Here is an 18,103-nt window from a genome sequence, read left to right as displayed (position 1 = left end):
CATCGGTCAAAAGTTTTTTCGTTGGATTGGTCTAAGATGGATAACTTTCGATGTTTGGTTGGCTTGTTTTTTTGTTTTGCTGTCGTCCTTGTATGCTGTTTTTGCCCTTAGCTAGTCGCTTGTTAGCGGGGTCGTTTTTATTGAAGTTGTTTGAAATAAAAGTCTAATAAAAAATATACGAAAATCATGGTTAAAGTTATTCTACAAGTCTTCTAAATTTAAGAAGTGTATAAATACAAATGGATCGCAAAATATAACACAATGCCGGGCAAAGTATAACACAATGCCAAGAAATATAACACAATGTCGAGAGAAAAAGACACAATGAGTTGCAAAATAATAACACAAATATAGAATAGACACAATGAGTTGCAGAACAATAACACAAATATAGAATAGACATAATGCTAAATAAAAAGACACAGTGATCTAAATAAAAATTCTAAAATCTACAAGCTATAAATCCAAAAGTGAAAACCTAAAATCTCTTATCGTAGAATTTAATAAGACGGTTCCAATGCCGTTTGAATGATGTCAATCAGAGTCCGTATAATACCCTTCTTACGATTTTTTATTTTTAGGAGAGTTTATATTATGAGAAAGACTTCTTTGGTTGGTTGGTTGGCCGACATACCAATGATTAACTAGCTCAAAGAAAAGAAAGGAACCACCATCTCTATCTATCTCAGCATTCAATTTAACACCTCAACTTGTTCTCATTTACTTTCTCAAAGAATTTAATAATATTCTACGATATACTTTTTATACATACATTCATTCATACAATGTAATTTATATATTAATCATGAGGTGTCTTGGATTTATTTCAGTTTTCACCTAATTATGAAACAAATTAAATAATTCATCTATAAAAAAAGCTTATTTTGAATACCATTGTGAAACATGTGCAACAAGAAAAAGTAGATGAAAGGGGAAAAAAAGCAACCGATGTCAACATCACAGGGCTTATAAGCACAAGAAAAATTAATCATATAGGTATTATTCTAAAAATATAAAATTAGGTCTAGAAGTTGTGAGGCAATTACATGTGATGTTTGAAGTTCACTTTTCTGGATATTTAAAAGTCTAATTCAAAGTCAAAGAAAATACCATAAACAACCTCCAAGAAAGTGAGGTGATGTTTGAATTCCAACACCAGTTGCGCCTTAATCACTTATGCCATATGTTACATATCTAATACAAATGCCATTTCCATACAAACAATATAACAAAGTTGAAGAAGTAACAACATGAACGCTTTTTTAAAAGCTTTCTTTGGTCACTTGAGGAAGAAACAGTTCTTTCAAATTGTAAGGAGCCGTGACGCTGGACTCTCCGTTCCATAACAGCTCTGCGTATTGACGGTTCGCCACTTCATTGTTATGATTAGAGTCAAAGAAATAATAATCATTGATATTATCACATAAATCAAATTCTGTTACTCCCCTCTTCCCTCCACAGCTGTAAATGCCTCCGAAGGGACCACTTCCACAACATGCAGTGTCTCCCACCTTAAAACCTAATTTACATCAAAATTCAAGTCGTCATTAACCAGTAATAACAACATTTTATAAAGGAGTACTGGACCAACTATTTGCCGTTGCCCGTCAATAGTCCCCACTTCAAAAATAATCACGGGCAGCCTCAACTATTAATATATTGGCCTCCAATAGGCCTGACTAACAGAGCCCTAACGCCGGTGGCCGGAAAACTCCTTTTTGGCCAAAAAACACAATTTTTTCGTTCCAAACCTCTTTGTAACCTTAGATCGGACCTTTAGGAACCCTTTTATAGTAATAGCCCCAATTATTGAGGTTGCCAGAAAACTCCTTTTGGCTGGAAAACTGAACATTTTCAACCCAAACCTCTTTGTAACCTTAGATCGGACCTTTAGAAACCTTTTTCCAAGTAAAAACCCCATTTATTGAGGTCGCCGAAAAACTCCTTTTTGGCCGGAAAACTCTGTTATGTCCCAAACCTCTTTGTAACCTTAGATTGGACCTTTAGGAACCTTTCTCCGCCCAAAAAGTTTTTCCGGCGACTGACGACTAACGACGTTGGGGTTTCGTTAGTCAGAGTCCATTGGAGGACAATATGTTAATAGTTGGGATTGCCGGTGGTTATTTTTGAAGTTAGGACTGTTGACGGCCAACGACGAATAATTGGGATTATTAAAATCCAATACTCTTTTTATAAATTCCAAGTAAATATGAAATCGATCTGATCTACCGTATTTTGATGGGTTCTTCATTCTGTTGCTAACCTCAGTGTTGAGGTCGAATAACGCGTACTTGAATCCTTCTAGCTCTTCCTCCAGTTCTACAAGTTTCTTAGAAAGTTGCTGATTGTGCAGACTTGTTATCACATCGAGTTCTTCGTTGCAAGTATTTCCAGGCCGTTCTGCACGAACGCTTGGCCAGCAGGCTAACGGCGCCACTGTAGCGATTCCAATTTTCCTTCCTCCTTTCTCGTGAATTCCCTTTTTAGGAAACAAATTAATTAAATCTAGCCATTCGAAAAAAAGTACTAAAAACTAAATGAACAAAATCATTGATACCTTGAACACTTCGCTTATGTTTCCGATCACCATTCTTACGTACTGATCATGCGTATACGGATAGAGAATGCTGTCGTTGTTGCCGACCGGGCTTAAATAGTCGTTGCCACCGCAGCTAAACAAGTAGACCGCATTCGACAGCAGCTTATCCGTTTTCGAGTCACCTAAATTCTGCCTAAATTGTTTCTCCAAGTCATACAAATACTGCAATTGTGTTTTAAGATCAACTGCCTACACCAATTTGTATTCTAAATCAGTAGATGCTTCAATTAAAAAAAATACAGATTCCAATTGAGAATTATTAGGGGCTGCTAAACGGGTTGTGTTGTGGGTTGGTGGGTTCAACCCGACCCGAACTCGAAAATTTTAAACGAACCCGAACCCGACCCGAACCCGAAAATCGTGTCATACATATGAACCCGAACACGACCTGAATATTCGCGTGTTGACCTGAACATGACCCGATTAAAATTTCGCAAATTAATATACTAAATTAAAATTTACTACAAAAACACAAATGTATATAATATACAACTACATTAAATTATAAAATCCGTGTCAATTTCTTTTCTTAAGATATAAATATGGAATAAAATACACTGGCGATTTAATTTATGACATAAATCATATGGTAAAAAATAAAATAAAATATAAATAGGTTAAACGGGTCAACCTGCCGACCTCGTTTAGCCTAAACCCAAACCTGCGAATTTCGTGTTGAGTTCAGAAATTGACACATGTAAGAATGATTATAATGGAAGTGATACATACAAATCCAGCATGGCTTTCAACTAATGCACCAGCTCCTCCAGATGCAAAGTTAGCTCCGTACACAAATTCATTATTCCGGGGGTCCAGATATGTCGGAATGATAGGTAGTCCCGCATACTCAGCTAGAAAAATAGTTAAATTAAACAACAAGCAAGAAAAAAGAGGATATATATACACACATGTTCTAGTTACCGATGAAATCAGGGATTAGACGGCCATCGGAGAATCTGCCTGAAGGAGGATCGAAGTATGAGATGCCATAGGGCCAGAAGTTGGCTTGGAAGTCGGTTGTAGTGTTTATGTAGTTGTTGTTTCCGGGGTCGAAAAGTGAGTCACCGAAAACGAAGAGCGCAACGTGTTCGACGAAATGCCTCTCAGAACTGGAGCTGGAGTAACCTCTAAGCATCAACAAATGAAAAATGACAAGTTGGAGAAACAATTGGGTATTTGCAAAACCCATTTGTCTGCTTCTAGTAACCAATGATGATCAAATTATTTCCAGGAATTCAAAGGATAACTGAGTGAAGATAGAGTGATCTTATATTTTTTATTTGTATCACCGACTTTAACCAGCTTGCACTTTACCCCTTGAACTTCAGAAAATTTAACCACTAAAGATACAAAATAGATATATTCACTCAAAAGGTTAACAAACAAATACATTGATTTTTAGTGTTTATTAAATATGACAAAAGCGCAAGGCAGGTAAAACTTAGTCCACACTTTACACGTTTTTTTATTGGCCTATAAAATAAGCATCAGCTAAGTTTGGAATTTAGCCGATACTTTTTTATCAGCGGAACGCACACTTTACACGTGTGCTATTCTGATTGTTTTTTCATGAACACCATTGTAACCTACAAGGTTTTTTACTAGTTAAAATTTAGCACACCCTTTACCATCTTAGGTGGTGGTGATTATTTGTCTCTCATGATTGGTTTTTCTGGATGTGTTGAATTTTAGAAACCATTTATTTTTTGAACCGCAAATGTTAGTTTAGTTAGAGCATTCCCATCCAAACCACTAAAATCTGTGTGAGAGGGTTTTTAAAATATAAAAAGTATAAAAAGTGGTTGTGTGTGGAGGAGAGAGAAAATGTTACTGTTTATCTGTATATTTGGGGGGACACTGTTCACCCCCTATATTTTTTTAATATATATTGAAAGTGGTTGTGAGTGGAGGAGAGAGAAAATGTAATATATATTGAAAAGGAAAGAGAAAAAGTATTTGTTTTTAGTGGAAATATATTGATATGAGAGTTCTTTTTTAGTGGAATGTATATACATTTTTAGTGGATTGGATGTGAATGCTCTTACACTCTGTTACACCAATAATTCTAATTATTCTCTTTTTCACAAGTTTGAACTTGAGGCATATGCCTCTACCAAGTGGGCTAGCCGCAACATCCAATGTTTACTTTATTGAGTTTTGGTTCACTGACTTTAAGAAACTTGCACTTTTAACCCCCCTTGAACTTCAGACTTTTAGTCTATGCTACAGGTTGTGATAGTTATGCAAGCAAATCATAATATCTATCTTTGATTGTATGAATATATATGGAAAAAGGAATTACACTCAAACTCAACTAAAAAAAGGATGCATTTCAAATAAGTAATTTTATTATATATATATATTCTTTGCACATATGTTTATTGAATTAAGGATAAAGTGTATACAAAGGTATGTTTCATTAATGTTTCTTGAGTTGAAACAGTGTCTTCAAATTGTAAGGTGTGGTGACACTAGACTTCCCATTCCAAAACAGCTTCGCGTATTGGGCGCTGGCGACTTCATTGGGATGAAAAGAGTCGAAGAAAAGATATTCATCGACGTCGTCACAGAGTTGGAACTCTTGTACTCCCCTCTTTCCTCCACAGCTATATATTCCTCTCAAAGGACCACTGCCACAACATGCTGTGTCCCCTATCTTGAAGCCTTCACATCATAACCAAAATCTGAATAATAAATAATAATAATAGTTGATGACTTTAAACCAAAAATGAAAATCATACCATATCTAGATGGGTTCTTCATGCGGTTGTTAACCTCAGTGTAGATGTCGAATTTTGAGTATATGAATCCTTCTAGCTGTGTTTCCAGTTCTTCAAGTTTCTTGGAAAGTTTCTGATTGTGTAGACTTGTTATCACATCAAGTTCTTGGTTGCAGGTATACCCTGCTCGTCCTGCTCGAATGTTGGGCAAGCAGGCTAATGGAGGGACGGTAAGGACACCGAATTTCCTTCCTCCTTTTTCATAGATTTCCTTTAGAAAAAAAAAAAATAAAAATATTTTTTTATAATGTTTATGCATTTTGGTGTTTGAAGTAAAAATCAAAACTTTGTAACCTTGAAGACATCGGTAAAGTTTTCGATCACCATTTCCGCATACTGTTCGTATGTATAGGGGGCATAAAGAACACTGTCGTTGCCGACAGGAGCTAAATAGTCATTGCCACCGCAGCTAAACAAGTAGACAGCATCGGACAGAAGTTGATCGGTTTTTGCATCACCTAAAGTCTGCCTAAAATGTTTCTCTAAATCGCCAAAGTAGTGTAGTTGTGTTTTAAGGTTAACCACCTATCCATCCATTTGTGAAATATGAGAACTGAATGTTTAGTACAGACGAATATATAATTGGTCAGAAATAATTCTTGGAAGCGATACATACAAATCCAGCATGGGTTTCAACTAGTGCACCGGCTCCTCCGGACGCAAAGTTTGCTCCATACACAAAATCATTATTTCGGGGGTCCAGATACGTCGGAATGAGAGGCAGTTTGGCATACTCAGCTGTTATAGAAAACAAGTGAAGTTAATATATAGATACATAAATAAGAAAGAAAAAAATAAAGGATTTGTGACATATTCTAACCGATGAAATCATGAATGAGACGGCCGTCAGAGAATCTCCCGCTTGGAGGATTGAAATATGAGATGCCATATGGCCAAAAGTTGGCTTGGAAGTCTGTTGTAGTGTTTATGTAGTTGTTGTTTCCGGAATCCAAAAGGGAATCACCGAAAACGAAGAGGGCAGCGTGCTTGTTGGAATGCCCCAAGCAACCTGTAAGCATCAACAAGCAAGAAACAACAAGAAGCTGGATGTTTGCATCAGCCATTTGTCTAACATCCATTCCAGTACCCTTAACTTCCCATCAGTTTTCAGCACATTTAATAGGTAAACAATTATGTTGTTTGGTCGTATATTAGACTTTAACCCAATCAGCCATGCTCCTTTTCGTCAACAACATGTTGAATAGTCAAATCCATAATATATGATTATATTCCTTTTCTTTACAAGATAAGATCAAACCAACAACAAGTTTACAGGAATAAATTTCTATAATTAAAGATAGATGATAGATCTACCCAGAAAGATCGAGGGCAACTTGTTATAGACTTTTCATACCTAGCTAAATCTTTTTGTCACAAAACAAGAGAAGGGCTGACCATTAAAAGTCTCTCTCACATCTCACATGGGGTATGTTTAATAGGATGAAATGTCATTTAGCAGCAAGACCCTTTGTATAATTAGGCTTTTTTAAACTACAAGTTCGAAGATATCTCACTCATCATTTAGCTTAGAAATGGACAAAAAGAATCTTTTTAGTTATTCTAAAGGTATGGGTATGATTCACATAATCACATGTGGGCGGCCAAATGATCTCCATATTAAGATAATGTTTTAAAATATGTATTACGTGATATATTTGAAAATAACTTATCATATTTATTACTTATATATTTGGCTGATGTGGATGTGTGGACATACGAGGTTAGATCGGATAAGAAATAAGGTTTTTAGAGAAAGACTAGGAGTGGCTAGTATATCGGAGAAGATTAAGGAGGGGAGATTGAGATGGTTTGGGCATGTGAAGCGGAGGGAAGCGACGACACGAGTTAGAGTAGTGGAAACTCTTACTGTGGAGGGGAGGAGAGGAAGAGGCAGACCCAAACTGACATGGGATGAGTAGATTAGGCGTGATTTACTAGAGTTGCATCTTGTTACGTGAAGAATAATAGTTTAGAGGTATTTTACTAATTATTAGTAGTTTAGGGAGTCTAATGTAATTGTTTGGGTTATTTACTTATTTATGTATGTAATATGAAGGAAGGAAATCAGATTTGAAGTTTGAAATTCTCCTATCTTCTCCAAATATTCTCCTAGTTCTTCTCTTTTAGGGTTTAACCCTATCAAGGGTATCAGAGCCAGCCGATACCTCATCGGAGCTCTTCCGTCGCCGCCATGACGAACACCCGTAACAACGAGATTGATAACACACTGAAGTTCCACGATAGGGTCATCAACGAGATCCAGACGGCGTTATCGGCTTTGATGAAACAGCAGAAGCAGGCTTCGAAACAGCAGGAGGAAATCCTCAAGGCTGTGCGGGACAGATCTCAGTCGTCCGGCAGTTCTTTTGGATCCTTCTCCGGTCCAGACAACGATTCCAGGGGTTCTAAACCCTTTCGGATCGGAAAAATCGAGTTTCCCAAGTTCTCCGACGCGTTGTTTGAAGACCCACCGGAAGAGATGGCTTCGCTACAACAAACTGGTACGTTACAGGAATTGAACACCGCTTTTGATTCGTTATTAAACAAGGTGACGTTGAGTGAAACCCAGGCCGTGAGTTTGTATATCAAAGCCCTCAAGCCGGACATCCGGGGCCCGGTTAAAATGTTCAAGCCACATACTTTGCACGAAGCGTATGGGTTGGCGAAAACACAGGCTCTTAACAATGAAACCCTAGAAGAGAAGTTTACGGGGGGGAAATGGAACGGAGGTATCAAACCCACTGCTACAAAAATTACCCCACCCACAAATCTTTTTGGTGCCTGTTTAAAGGCAAAGGCGAGTTCCGTAAATGATTGGCGCCCGCCATGGCGCATCGCTAGGATTTCTCCGATTGCAACCGGAAGGACCGAATGGCGTCCACCCTGGAAGGAGTCGACTCAAAAGAACTCATGGATGCTGCATTTTTTTTTCTCTATTTTGTGATTCTTGAGGTCAAGAATCTTTTAAGGGGGAAGTATTGTTACGTGAAGAATAATAGTTTAGGGGTATTTTACTAATTATTAGTAGTTTAGGGGTGTTTTATGTAAGTTTCTATCTATTTATGTGGATGTTACGTATGGAATGGAATCAAGCAGAATTTGAGTCAAATATCTCTCTATCTCTTAGTTTTCTTTCTCCCCAAGGTTTTAACCCTATCACATCTTTTTGAGGACATGGTCCACGATAGGAATTCGTGCAGGCGTAGGATTAGGGTCAAGGACTTCTAGAGGATATTGCAGTAAGGTCTTAGGTGTATTTCAGGGACGTAGGCTTTTCCCATTCTTTAGGGACTTTTCCACTGATTGCCTTCTTGTGTTCATGCCCAAATGATGTTGTATGCTATTATACATGATTTACATTGTGTTTACGCCCAAATGATGTTGTATGCCATTATACATGATTCACATTATATTGTGCCACTCTTATCACTTTCTTGGTATGGGCGACTTCTTATTTCTGTATTCTTTCTATATTCTTTGACTTGTTGTGTTGGTTTGCTGTTCGTTTTCGAGCCGAGGGCCTCTTTGGAAGCAGTCTCTATATCCCTATGGATAGAGGCAAGGTCTGTCTACATCCCGCCCTCCCCAGACCCTATAAATAGCTCAGTTATCTGTGAGATTTATTGGGTATGGTTGTTGTTGTTGTATATTTGGCTGAGGTAATATATTTAAATATAACCTATTATTTATTTTTTTTTATATTTGGCTGAGGTATTACGTGATAAACTTATCACACATATATATATTTTTATATTTTGGTGAGATAATATTTTCTAAAGGAGATTGATTCAACAAGTCAATTTCATTAATCGGTAAGGAATACATAATATAAAACTAAATCTCCTACATTGATGAAGATATCTACACATTAATTGACAAAATCAATTTATTAAATATACAATATACTATTATACCCCCGCAGTTGAAGCGTCGGGAGGTCCGATGTTGAGACTGGTACGAAAGTCATCAAATAATACTCATGGAAGACCCTTCGTGAATATATTAGCAATCTGATGACGAGATGGAACATGTAATACCCGAACGTGGCCGCGTTGCACTTGCTCAAGGACGAAGTGGATGTCGAGCTCAATATGTTTAGTGCGTTGATGTTGTACAGGGTTGCCTGAGAGGTAGACAACACTGACATTATCACAGTAAACCAAGGTAACACGAGAGAGAGGATGATGAAGCTCGAGAAGAAGATTACCTAACCAACAAATATCCGCAATCACATTCGCAACATCTCGACATTCAGCCTCGGCACTGGATCGGGAAATGGTGGACTGGCGCTTGGAAGACCAGGAAATAAGATTTTCACCCAAATAAACACAATAACCGGACGTAGACTGACGAGTGTCAGGGCATCCAGCCCAATCTGCATCGGTATAAGCCACTAGAGATAAGTTGGGAACGGGTCCTAGATGAAGACCAAAATCGGTTGTGCCCTGAAGGTAGCGTATGATGCACTTCAAGGCGTTCCAGTGATCGAGCCGAGGAGCGTGCATATGCATGCAAATCTGCTGAACAACATAAGAGATGCCTGGTCTGGTAAAAGTGAGATACTGTAGTGCGCCAGCAAGACTACGATAGGTAGACGGGCTACGATAGGTAGACGGGTCATCATGCAGAGGCCCTAATTGGGTACAAGAGACAGCAGATCACCTCATAGTTTTGTGTGTGTAATAGACATCCACTAATTATGTCAATCACCATTATTATTATTGTATTGTATTTCTGTAAAAATCATCTCCAAATATTGGAGATTTCATTGTACCCTTATATATAGTGAATATTGTGAATGGAAGAGGACAAGGCATTGACAAATCATAATCCTCTACATGGTATCATTAGCCCTACGATCCTAAACCTTTCTTTTCTTTTTTATTCCAGCCGCCACTTCCTGCTACCTTCTCTTTTTTTTCCAATCCTTCTTCTCACCAAATCAATGGCCGATAACAAGATTCATCCAGCCGTCACCGTTACCAACATCCGAGCCTCTATCCCGATCACCCTTGACAACGAGGCTGCCAACTATAACACGTGGTCGGAGCTGTTTCGTATTCACTGCACGGAGTTTCTTGTTTCTGATCACCTAGCCCCTCGCCCTAAGCCTCCTGCTACTTCCACCTCAGCCGACAAAGATAAACAACCGGCAGCCCCATCTGATGACTCGTGGGAACGCCTTGATGCCATAGTCCTTCAATGGATCTATGGCACCATCTCCACAGACCTCCTCAAAACCGTCATCAAACATAAAACCACCGCCTATGACGCCTGAAAAGCCATTGAAAATCTCTTCCAAGACAACAATGCAACCCGAGCCCTCTACCTTAAACAAAAATTCCCCAACACTCGCCTAGAAAACTTCTCGTCTATGCACGCCTACTGTCAGGAAATTAAGGTCTTGGCCAATCAACTGAACAACGTCGATGCTCCAGTTGACGAACAAGATCTTGTTCTACAAACCCTCGCAGGCCTCACTGAACAATATGAAACTGTGGCCACTATACTACAAAACACCAAACCCCTTCCTACTTTCTTTGAGGTTCGGTCGCAGTTATGTATGAATGAGACCACCAAAGCTAACCAAGCTCTTCATTCGGCCTCCCACGCCGCCACTGCCCTACACGTCCAAAGTCAAACCCGTTCCCCCTTTTCGGCCAACCCACATACACCCGGTTCTCAGACAACATCCGACACTCGCCAGGACTACGGTCGTGGCCGAGGCCGGTCCTGCGGACGTGGTAGGGGTCGGTCCACTTCTTCACAGCCGAACCGGTCACGAGGCCAACAATCCTATATGGCCCAGCAGCAACATCCATATATCATCTTCCCCAACAATTGGGCCGCTAACCAGTGGGCTTCCCTCCTCAATCAATCCAACACCTTTAGCCCACAAAACAACTCGGCCCCACCATGCCCCTACCCATCTATGCCACGACCCAATGGAAGTCAGAGAATACTGGGCCCGCGACCTGCTCAGGCCCATATGGCTGCTTATAGTCCAACACCAACCGACATTGCCCAAGCCCTCTACATTCTCTCTATGAGCCAGTCACAAGACCCAGTTGGATATATGGACACTGGCGCCACAGGCCACATGGAACAACCAGGTATTCATTCTCCGTCTATTTTTAATATTTGCACTAATAAACAAATAGTTGTTGGCAATGGTACGACCATCCCTGTTGTTGGACAAGGCAACAAAACCTTACCATCGCCCTTCCCACCATTCAAACTAACCAATGTCATGTATGCCCCTAACCTAATTAAAAACCTCATATCTGTCCGTCGCCTAACGAAAGACAACTTACTTTCAATAGAATTTGACCCGTTTGGTTTTCTTGTGAAGGATCTCAAGACCAAGGCACCTATCCTACGATGCAATAGCTCGGGCGACCTCTACCCTCTGACCACCAACTTCATCAAGTCTCCCACCTCCCCTACCGCTTTTACTGCTATCACTCAAGACCGTTGGCATCAATGCCTTGGGCACCCGGGCACCTCTTTATTGCAATCGTTGAAGTCTTGTTCCTTTATTAATTTTAGTAAACCAAACAATACACTTTGTCAATCTTGTGTTTTTGGCAAAAGTGTCAAACTTCCGTTTCATGATTCTATTAATAAAACTAATTTACCTTTTGATATCATTCACAGTGATTTGTGGACCTCCCCGGTACTAAGTACCGGTGGTCACCGTTATTATATATTGTTTCTTGATGATTTAACGGATTTTCTTTGGACATACCCTCTTACCAATAAATCTCAGGTTTACAACACATTTACCAACTTTTATAACCACATCCGCACCCAATTTGAACGAAAAATAAAACACTTTCAGTGTGACAATGGCACAGAATACACAAACAACAATTTTAAACAATTTTGCCAAGTCAATGGAATGCAATTTCGTTTCTCCTGTCCGCACACTTCCTCTCAAAATGGAAAAGCGGAAAGGAAAATCTGAACCATCAACAATATGATCCACACCCTGTTAGCCCAAGCCTCCCTACCCCCCACCTTCTGGCATCATGCTCTTGAAACCGCCACCTACCTCCTCAGTATTCTCCCAAAGAAAACTCATAAGTTTTTGTCCCCCACTACCCTCCTCTACAACGTCCTTCCAACCTACACGCACCTTCGCGTGTTTGGTTGCATAGGTTATCCCGTCACACCATCCACCACCATACATAAACTCACAAACCGCTCCAAACCTTGTGTATTTCTTGGCTACCCCCCAACCATCGCGGGTATAAATGCTTTGATCTCACAACTAATAAAATATTTATCTCGCAACACGTCCATTTTGAGGAATCCATTTACCCATTCTCCATACAACACCCCACCACAACCCAAACCTATGACTTCCTTTCCTCTCCCATTTCTCCACAGCTGTGGAGTACTATTCACACTCCCTCTCCCACTGTACCACCTTCTACCCATCCGAACACACCCCACGACCCATCCCCAGCCGGCCCGTTTTCTGCCCCTCACTCCCCTGAATTGCTTACCGCCCCATCCAGCCTAATACCCCCTCTCCTAACGGCCATCTTCTATTACTTCGGCCCATCCCACTTCACCGCCCCACTCCTCCACTAATACCACTCCACCGGCCCAAACACCCACTGGCCCATCACAGCCGATCCACCCACCTCCTGCTACTCAACTCCCTGTCCGCACAATGCGAACTCGTGCAATGGACGGTATAACAAACCAAAACAATATTCAACCTTAACACTACTACCATTCATTGTCCCTATTCCCAAAAACCCACACCTTGCCTTGTCCAAACCCGAATGGTACAATGCCATGCACAACGAATTTAGTGCACTTATTAAAAATGAGACCTGGGAATTGGTACCTCGTTGCCCAAACATGAATATTATTCGCAGTATGTGGTTGTTTAAACACAAATTCCGCTCAGACGGCACTTTAGAGCGTTACAAAGCAAGGTTGGTTTGTGATGGTCGTAGCCAACAGGTTGGAGTTGACTATGGTGAAACATTCAGTCTGGTGGTCAAACCCACCAGTATTCGGACTGTTCTTACACTAGCTCTGTCTCAGTCTTGGCCAATTCATCAGTTAGATGTAACGAATGCCTTCTTACATGGGAACCTACAGGGGACTGTCTTTATGCATCAACCCATGGGCTTTCGACATCGTGACTACCCTAATCATGTCTGCCGTCTCAAGAAGTCTCTTTATGGCCTCAAACAGGCCCCAAGGGCCTGGTATCAAAGGATCACTGATTTTGTCATCCAACACGGGTTCTCTCAATGCGAAACGGACAATTCATTATTTATTTATCACCATGGTCGTGATATCGCCTATCTTCTCCTCTATGTCGACGACATCATTCTCACCACCTCTTCTAACCTACTGCGACAGCGGCTCATGACTACTCTTGCGGGAGAATTTGATATGAAGGATTTGGGGCCGTTATCTTACTTTCTGGGCATTTCAGTCACTCGGACGGGTGACAAACTATTTCTGTCTCAACATGCATATGCGAAGGACATTATTCACCATGCAGGTATGGATACGTGCAAGCCTACGACTACTCCGGTTGACACTCAGAGCAACTGCCACATACAGAAGTCTTGCAGATGCCTTGCAGTATTTAACTTTTACTAGACCCGACATTGCATACGCGGTTCAGCAGATATGTATGCATATGCACTCTCCTTGTCTAGCTCACTGGAATGCTCTCAAGCGCATCATACGGTACCTACAGGGCACTGCTGACTATGGTCTTTACCTTACCTCCTCTTCTACGCTCTCGCTCTGTGCATATACTGATGCTGACTGGGCCGGTTGCCCAGACGCCCGACGCTCTACATCTGGCTACTGTGTTTACCTCGGAGATAATTTAGTATCCTGGTCCTCTAAGAGACAGTCTACCGTTTCCCGTTCAAGTGCAGAAGCCGAATACCGCGGTGTCGCAAATGTCGTTGCCGAAATATGTTGGCTGCGAAATCTCCTCCTTGAGCTTCATCGTCCTCTGTCAAAAGCCTCACTGGTTTACTGTGACAATATCAGCGCCATCTACTTGTCTGGAAACCCGGTTCAACATCAACGAACCAAGCATATTGAGCTTGATATTCACTTTGTTCGGGAACATGTACAAAAAGGTCTTGTTCGTATCTTGCATATGCCAACTCGCTTCCAGGTTGCTGACATTTTCACCAAGGGTCTGCCTCAGGTTCTATTCGATGACTTTCCTTCCAGTCTAAGCATTCGTTCGCCTCCCGCTTCGACTGCGGGGGTGTAATAGACATCCACTAATTATGTCAATCACCATTATTATTATTGTATTGTATTTCTGTAACAATCATCTCCAAGTATAGGAGATTTCATTATACCCTTATATATAGTGAATATTGTGAATGGAAGAGGACAAGTCATTGACAAATCATAATCCTCTATAGTGTGCACAGGGGCGGACCTAGGTTATGCCCAAGGTGGGCGGGCGCACCCCTTGAAAAAAAAATTTTAGTGTATATTTTAGTCAAAAAACCCGACCGCACCCCTTGAAAATATGCTTGAGCCACTCATCCGCACCCCCAGCAAATAATTCCTGGGTCCGCCACTGAGTGTGCATGCAAAATCGGTTTGGTGGCAGGTGGTTCAAATAGAAAAAAACACAAAAGTAGACGTTACAATTAAGATTCTTCAACTTCCAACAATAATTGGTTTTAATCTACCAAATTTTAGTATTCCTTGAAACAAAAAGTTTTCCATCAACATACTTTAATGGACATAATGGCCATTAAACTGTGAAAGTGCAGGTTGAACAAAGTTAGTCTCAGAACTCATTGCTGTGATACCAAATGTCAAGAACAATGGATAAACTCAGAGCTTTTTCCATACAGTCTGAGCTTTGGAGAATGGTGATTTAAATAGTAAACTGCAGTGGCTTATAAATATCCTTGCATAAAATGAGAAAAATGCAACTACTCAAGATTATATAGGTTCTATAGTTGCGGTGCACGACTAGGTAAACTAACGAAGATGTCCTTAAACCACGATCCAAACAGCATTATTTAATTCATCATACAGTCGATTTGACAGGTGTGTCCCCCCCTCGTTGGGCTAAGGGACCACGGGTTTGTGGCAGGACAGGCGATAACTAAGACAGAGGCGGGCAAAGTAGCTAAACACGAAAAAGCTTGCATTGAGAATCAGCACGTGTTCGTCCTGTTTGCTTTCGATACCTTTGGCGCTCTCGCCCCTGACGCGGTGCGGTTCCTAAAGCGGGTTCAACAGGTGGTAAGCAGTAACACCGCACATGTTAAGGGGCAGAATTTTGTGTTTAACAAGGTAGGGTTTGCTGTTCAGAGGGGGGTAGCGGCGCAGCTTATTGCTCGCCTACCTGCCATTAGTTTGTAATCGTATTTAACTTGACCCAAATTTGTTTAGTCTTTGATAACCATCTATCAATGCAAATTGCTTAACTAAAGACAAGAAAATGTTATGGAATACCAACAAAGAAAAGTTTCGCATTATGGATGTATCATTTGATGTCTAACTACATTGACTAGAAAAATGCTAGAACCTTGCCTAGGTTAAGGTTTAGAAATTATAAGCCAACAAAATAAAGTTCAACACACCACAGATTAAAATGTAATTCCATCGTTTGGTAATCAATTGTGATAAAAAAAAAAACTCGAATTGGGGATTGTTCAAAAAACTAGTGGCCGTTGTTAAGCCACGAGATCTCAACAAACTTAAAAGTTAGACACATGATCTCAATTATGAAATCAAACGTCTGCTACCAAAATTAAAATAAATAATCAAACTCATGCACACACATGACTTCCTTGATCATAAGGCTGTCCACACCCATAGCAAAAATGATGCCCACACCTACAACAACAAAACTAGTAATCAATATTGTATATACTCGTTAAAATATACAAATATGAACATGTATCTATATGTTGTCTAATCAGTAACTTTTTCTAAAAGTAACGCGTATAGAGATTTTAAGAGTGTTTGTAAGCGGGTGAGTGAAGGTGCGTAGTCTTCTAATTATAGCAGATTTCAATGGCTTCTTAGGCCACGTGTAGTGGTAACACCACATAATCCCTTTATTGGGTGCGTGTGTGTGGCGGGGGGGGGGGGGGGGAGGTGTTATGTGACAAATGGCAAAACCAAGAAATGCGAGGGTTATGGGGGGGGGGGGTTAAATAACATGTGTGTAGTAGGGGATTATGCAGATATGGGGTTATATATGTGTGTGAGAGAGAGGCAAATGTGTTCACCCCGTTATAATTTTCGCGAGGCAAGCGGGTTCAAGTGGTAGGCGCCATAGGGCGCTAAGGAAGGGTTAGGCACAATACAACCTTCCACTACGGAAGGACTTAAAAGACCTAACCGATTACTTCTTAAACAAATTCTAATCAATAACTAACTCATTTATGCATGTATCAGAACAAAAACATAATTCAATACCTGCAAGAAATGTGCTGACAGCCTTCAGTTTTTTCCACAAAATAGTTGCATTTCGAGCACTTCATCCATTTTTTGTTTTTTGCAAGATCCAAAAGCAGAATATCATCTGGACTTCTTTCACCCTTCTTGAAGCTCTGATACTCAATGCAACCCATCCCACAATGCCATGGAACCTTACACTGCGCACAAAACAGCCGGTTGCAGTTCGGACATTCTGATTGAGTCACAGTGACCCCACCATCGTCCACCAGCATCGCAGAACAATCTTTAAACGGGCAGTAGAACTTATCAGACTCCATAATTACAGACTCACACAGAATGTTCTCCCATCTTTCCAACACTTCCTTTGGAACAATGGATCTACATGCTTCAGGTCCTATAACCCCTGCGCAATTCAGGTCAGGACACTTAACCGCGGTTACGTTCTCCTTGATTTTTGCTGCTACGTGTCCACGGATGCAGTCTGAGCAATACACATGACCACAGACGCTGCTGGTGTTTTCAAACATCTCAGATGCCGTCTTTGTGTCCATGCAAATGCCACAGAAACTATACAGCGATTTACTCGGTGACGTCAACGGCTGCGTAGATGATGATGCTGATGCTGCTGATGATGATGAACATGAGACTGTTGATGCGTTTTGATTTGGTGAAGATAGAGACACAGAGCTAGATATCAATGCCTCTTGAAGTTGCAATTCTTCTGCATATTTCTCATCAGAAATAGGGAAGATTTCTTCATTGTCATGGAGAGCCGAGAAGTATAAATCATCTACAGTGAGATATAGATCAGCCATGTCCTGCATTTGTTTTATCTTCCCTACAATTTATAAATGCATAGGTAAACAAACTCAAAAGACGTTATGGAATATCAAGAGGTTACCGTTTTGTACGCTATTCAAATTCCAAGATGAGATAACCTACAGAATATTAAACAAAAACAACTAGGAATGACGGAAAAATACCTGGTTTTCTGTGGAAGCATATATGAAAGTATATACCAAGCAAAATATGATGTTATTGAAATAATATATCAAGCCACATTCGACCAAATTCCAAAATTAAGGAAGTAAATAAAAGAAATTTAGAAAGTAAATAAACCACTAATCAATCAAATAAAACTTAAAAATTACAAATTTACTTGCTAAATGAAAATAAAAAAAATTCTTTAAAGTTGAGATTTATCATCTTTTTTTTAACGGGAAATTTGGATCACTGACGGAACACTGGAGTATCATCGTGCCAACAGCGGAACCACTCGATCATATCC

The 18,103-nt window shown here is 40.3% G+C and overlaps 3 protein-coding genes across 3 annotated transcripts; all 3 read right to left on the bottom strand.

Annotated features, from left to right (window-relative positions):
* Window positions 1-1,087: 1,087 nt before the first annotated feature.
* LOC118491681 (GDSL lipase-like) lies at window positions 1,088-3,860 on the bottom strand. Its single transcript, XM_035989652.1, has 5 exons — window positions 3,521-3,860; window positions 3,329-3,450; window positions 2,558-2,788; window positions 2,230-2,479; window positions 1,088-1,519 (listed from the first exon to the last, which is right to left on the bottom strand). Exons 1-5 carry the CDS (start codon window positions 3,786-3,788, stop codon window positions 1,263-1,265), a joined length of 1,128 nt encoding a protein of 375 aa, XP_035845545.1. The 5' UTR covers window positions 3,789-3,860; the 3' UTR covers window positions 1,088-1,262.
* A 1,065-nt stretch (window positions 3,861-4,925) lies between these two features.
* Window positions 4,926-6,538, bottom strand: LOC118491680 (GDSL lipase-like). The gene is made up of 5 exons (XM_035989651.1): window positions 6,200-6,538; window positions 5,996-6,117; window positions 5,674-5,904; window positions 5,341-5,590; window positions 4,926-5,263 (listed from the first exon to the last, which is right to left on the bottom strand). The coding sequence occupies exons 1-5, from the start codon at window positions 6,456-6,458 to the stop codon at window positions 5,019-5,021; spliced, it is 1,107 nt and encodes a 368-aa protein (XP_035845544.1). The 5' UTR covers window positions 6,459-6,538; the 3' UTR covers window positions 4,926-5,018.
* A 10,288-nt stretch (window positions 6,539-16,826) lies between these two features.
* Window positions 16,827-17,630, bottom strand: LOC118491294 (E3 ubiquitin-protein ligase RNF144A-like). Its single transcript, XM_035988929.1, has one exon. The coding sequence runs from the start codon at window positions 17,628-17,630 to the stop codon at window positions 16,827-16,829; it is 804 nt and encodes a 267-aa protein (XP_035844822.1).
* Between the last annotated feature and the right edge of the window lie 473 nt (window positions 17,631-18,103).

Source organism: Helianthus annuus, chromosome 4 (genome assembly GCF_002127325.2).
Source record: "Helianthus annuus cultivar XRQ/B chromosome 4, HanXRQr2.0-SUNRISE, whole genome shotgun sequence".
NCBI lineage: Eukaryota > Viridiplantae > Streptophyta > Magnoliopsida > Asterales > Asteraceae > Helianthus > Helianthus annuus.
The sequence above is the reverse complement of the archived record's forward strand: the minus strand, read 5'-3'. Positions and strand labels throughout refer to the sequence as shown.

What these genes read in the sequence shown, in the direction of transcription:
- LOC118491294 (XM_035988929.1), bottom strand. Translation starts at nt 17,630, where the DNA reads ATGGCTGATCTATATCTCACTGTAGATGATTTATACTTCTCGGCTCTC.
- LOC118491681 (XM_035989652.1), bottom strand. Translation starts at nt 3,788, where the DNA reads ATGGGTTTTGCAAATACCCAATTGTTTCTCCAACTTGTCATTTTTCAT. An exon ending in ACATAAGCGAAGTGTTCAAG is followed by an intron (nt 2,480 to 2,557) that starts GTATCAATGATT and finishes TTTCCTAAAAAG; the next exon opens with GGAATTCACGAGAAAGGAGG. An exon ending in GAAGAACCCATCAAAATACG is followed by an intron (nt 1,520 to 2,229) that starts GTAGATCAGATC and finishes GATGTAAATTAG; the next exon opens with GTTTTAAGGTGGGAGACACT.
- LOC118491680 (XM_035989651.1), bottom strand. Translation starts at nt 6,458, where the DNA reads ATGGATGTTAGACAAATGGCTGATGCAAACATCCAGCTTCTTGTTGTT. An exon ending in TCTCATTCATGATTTCATCG is followed by an intron (nt 6,118 to 6,199) that starts GTTAGAATATGT and finishes TTTCTATAACAG; the next exon opens with CTGAGTATGCCAAACTGCCT. An exon ending in ACTTTACCGATGTCTTCAAG is followed by an intron (nt 5,591 to 5,673) that starts GTTACAAAGTTT and finishes TTTTTTCTAAAG; the next exon opens with GAAATCTATGAAAAAGGAGG.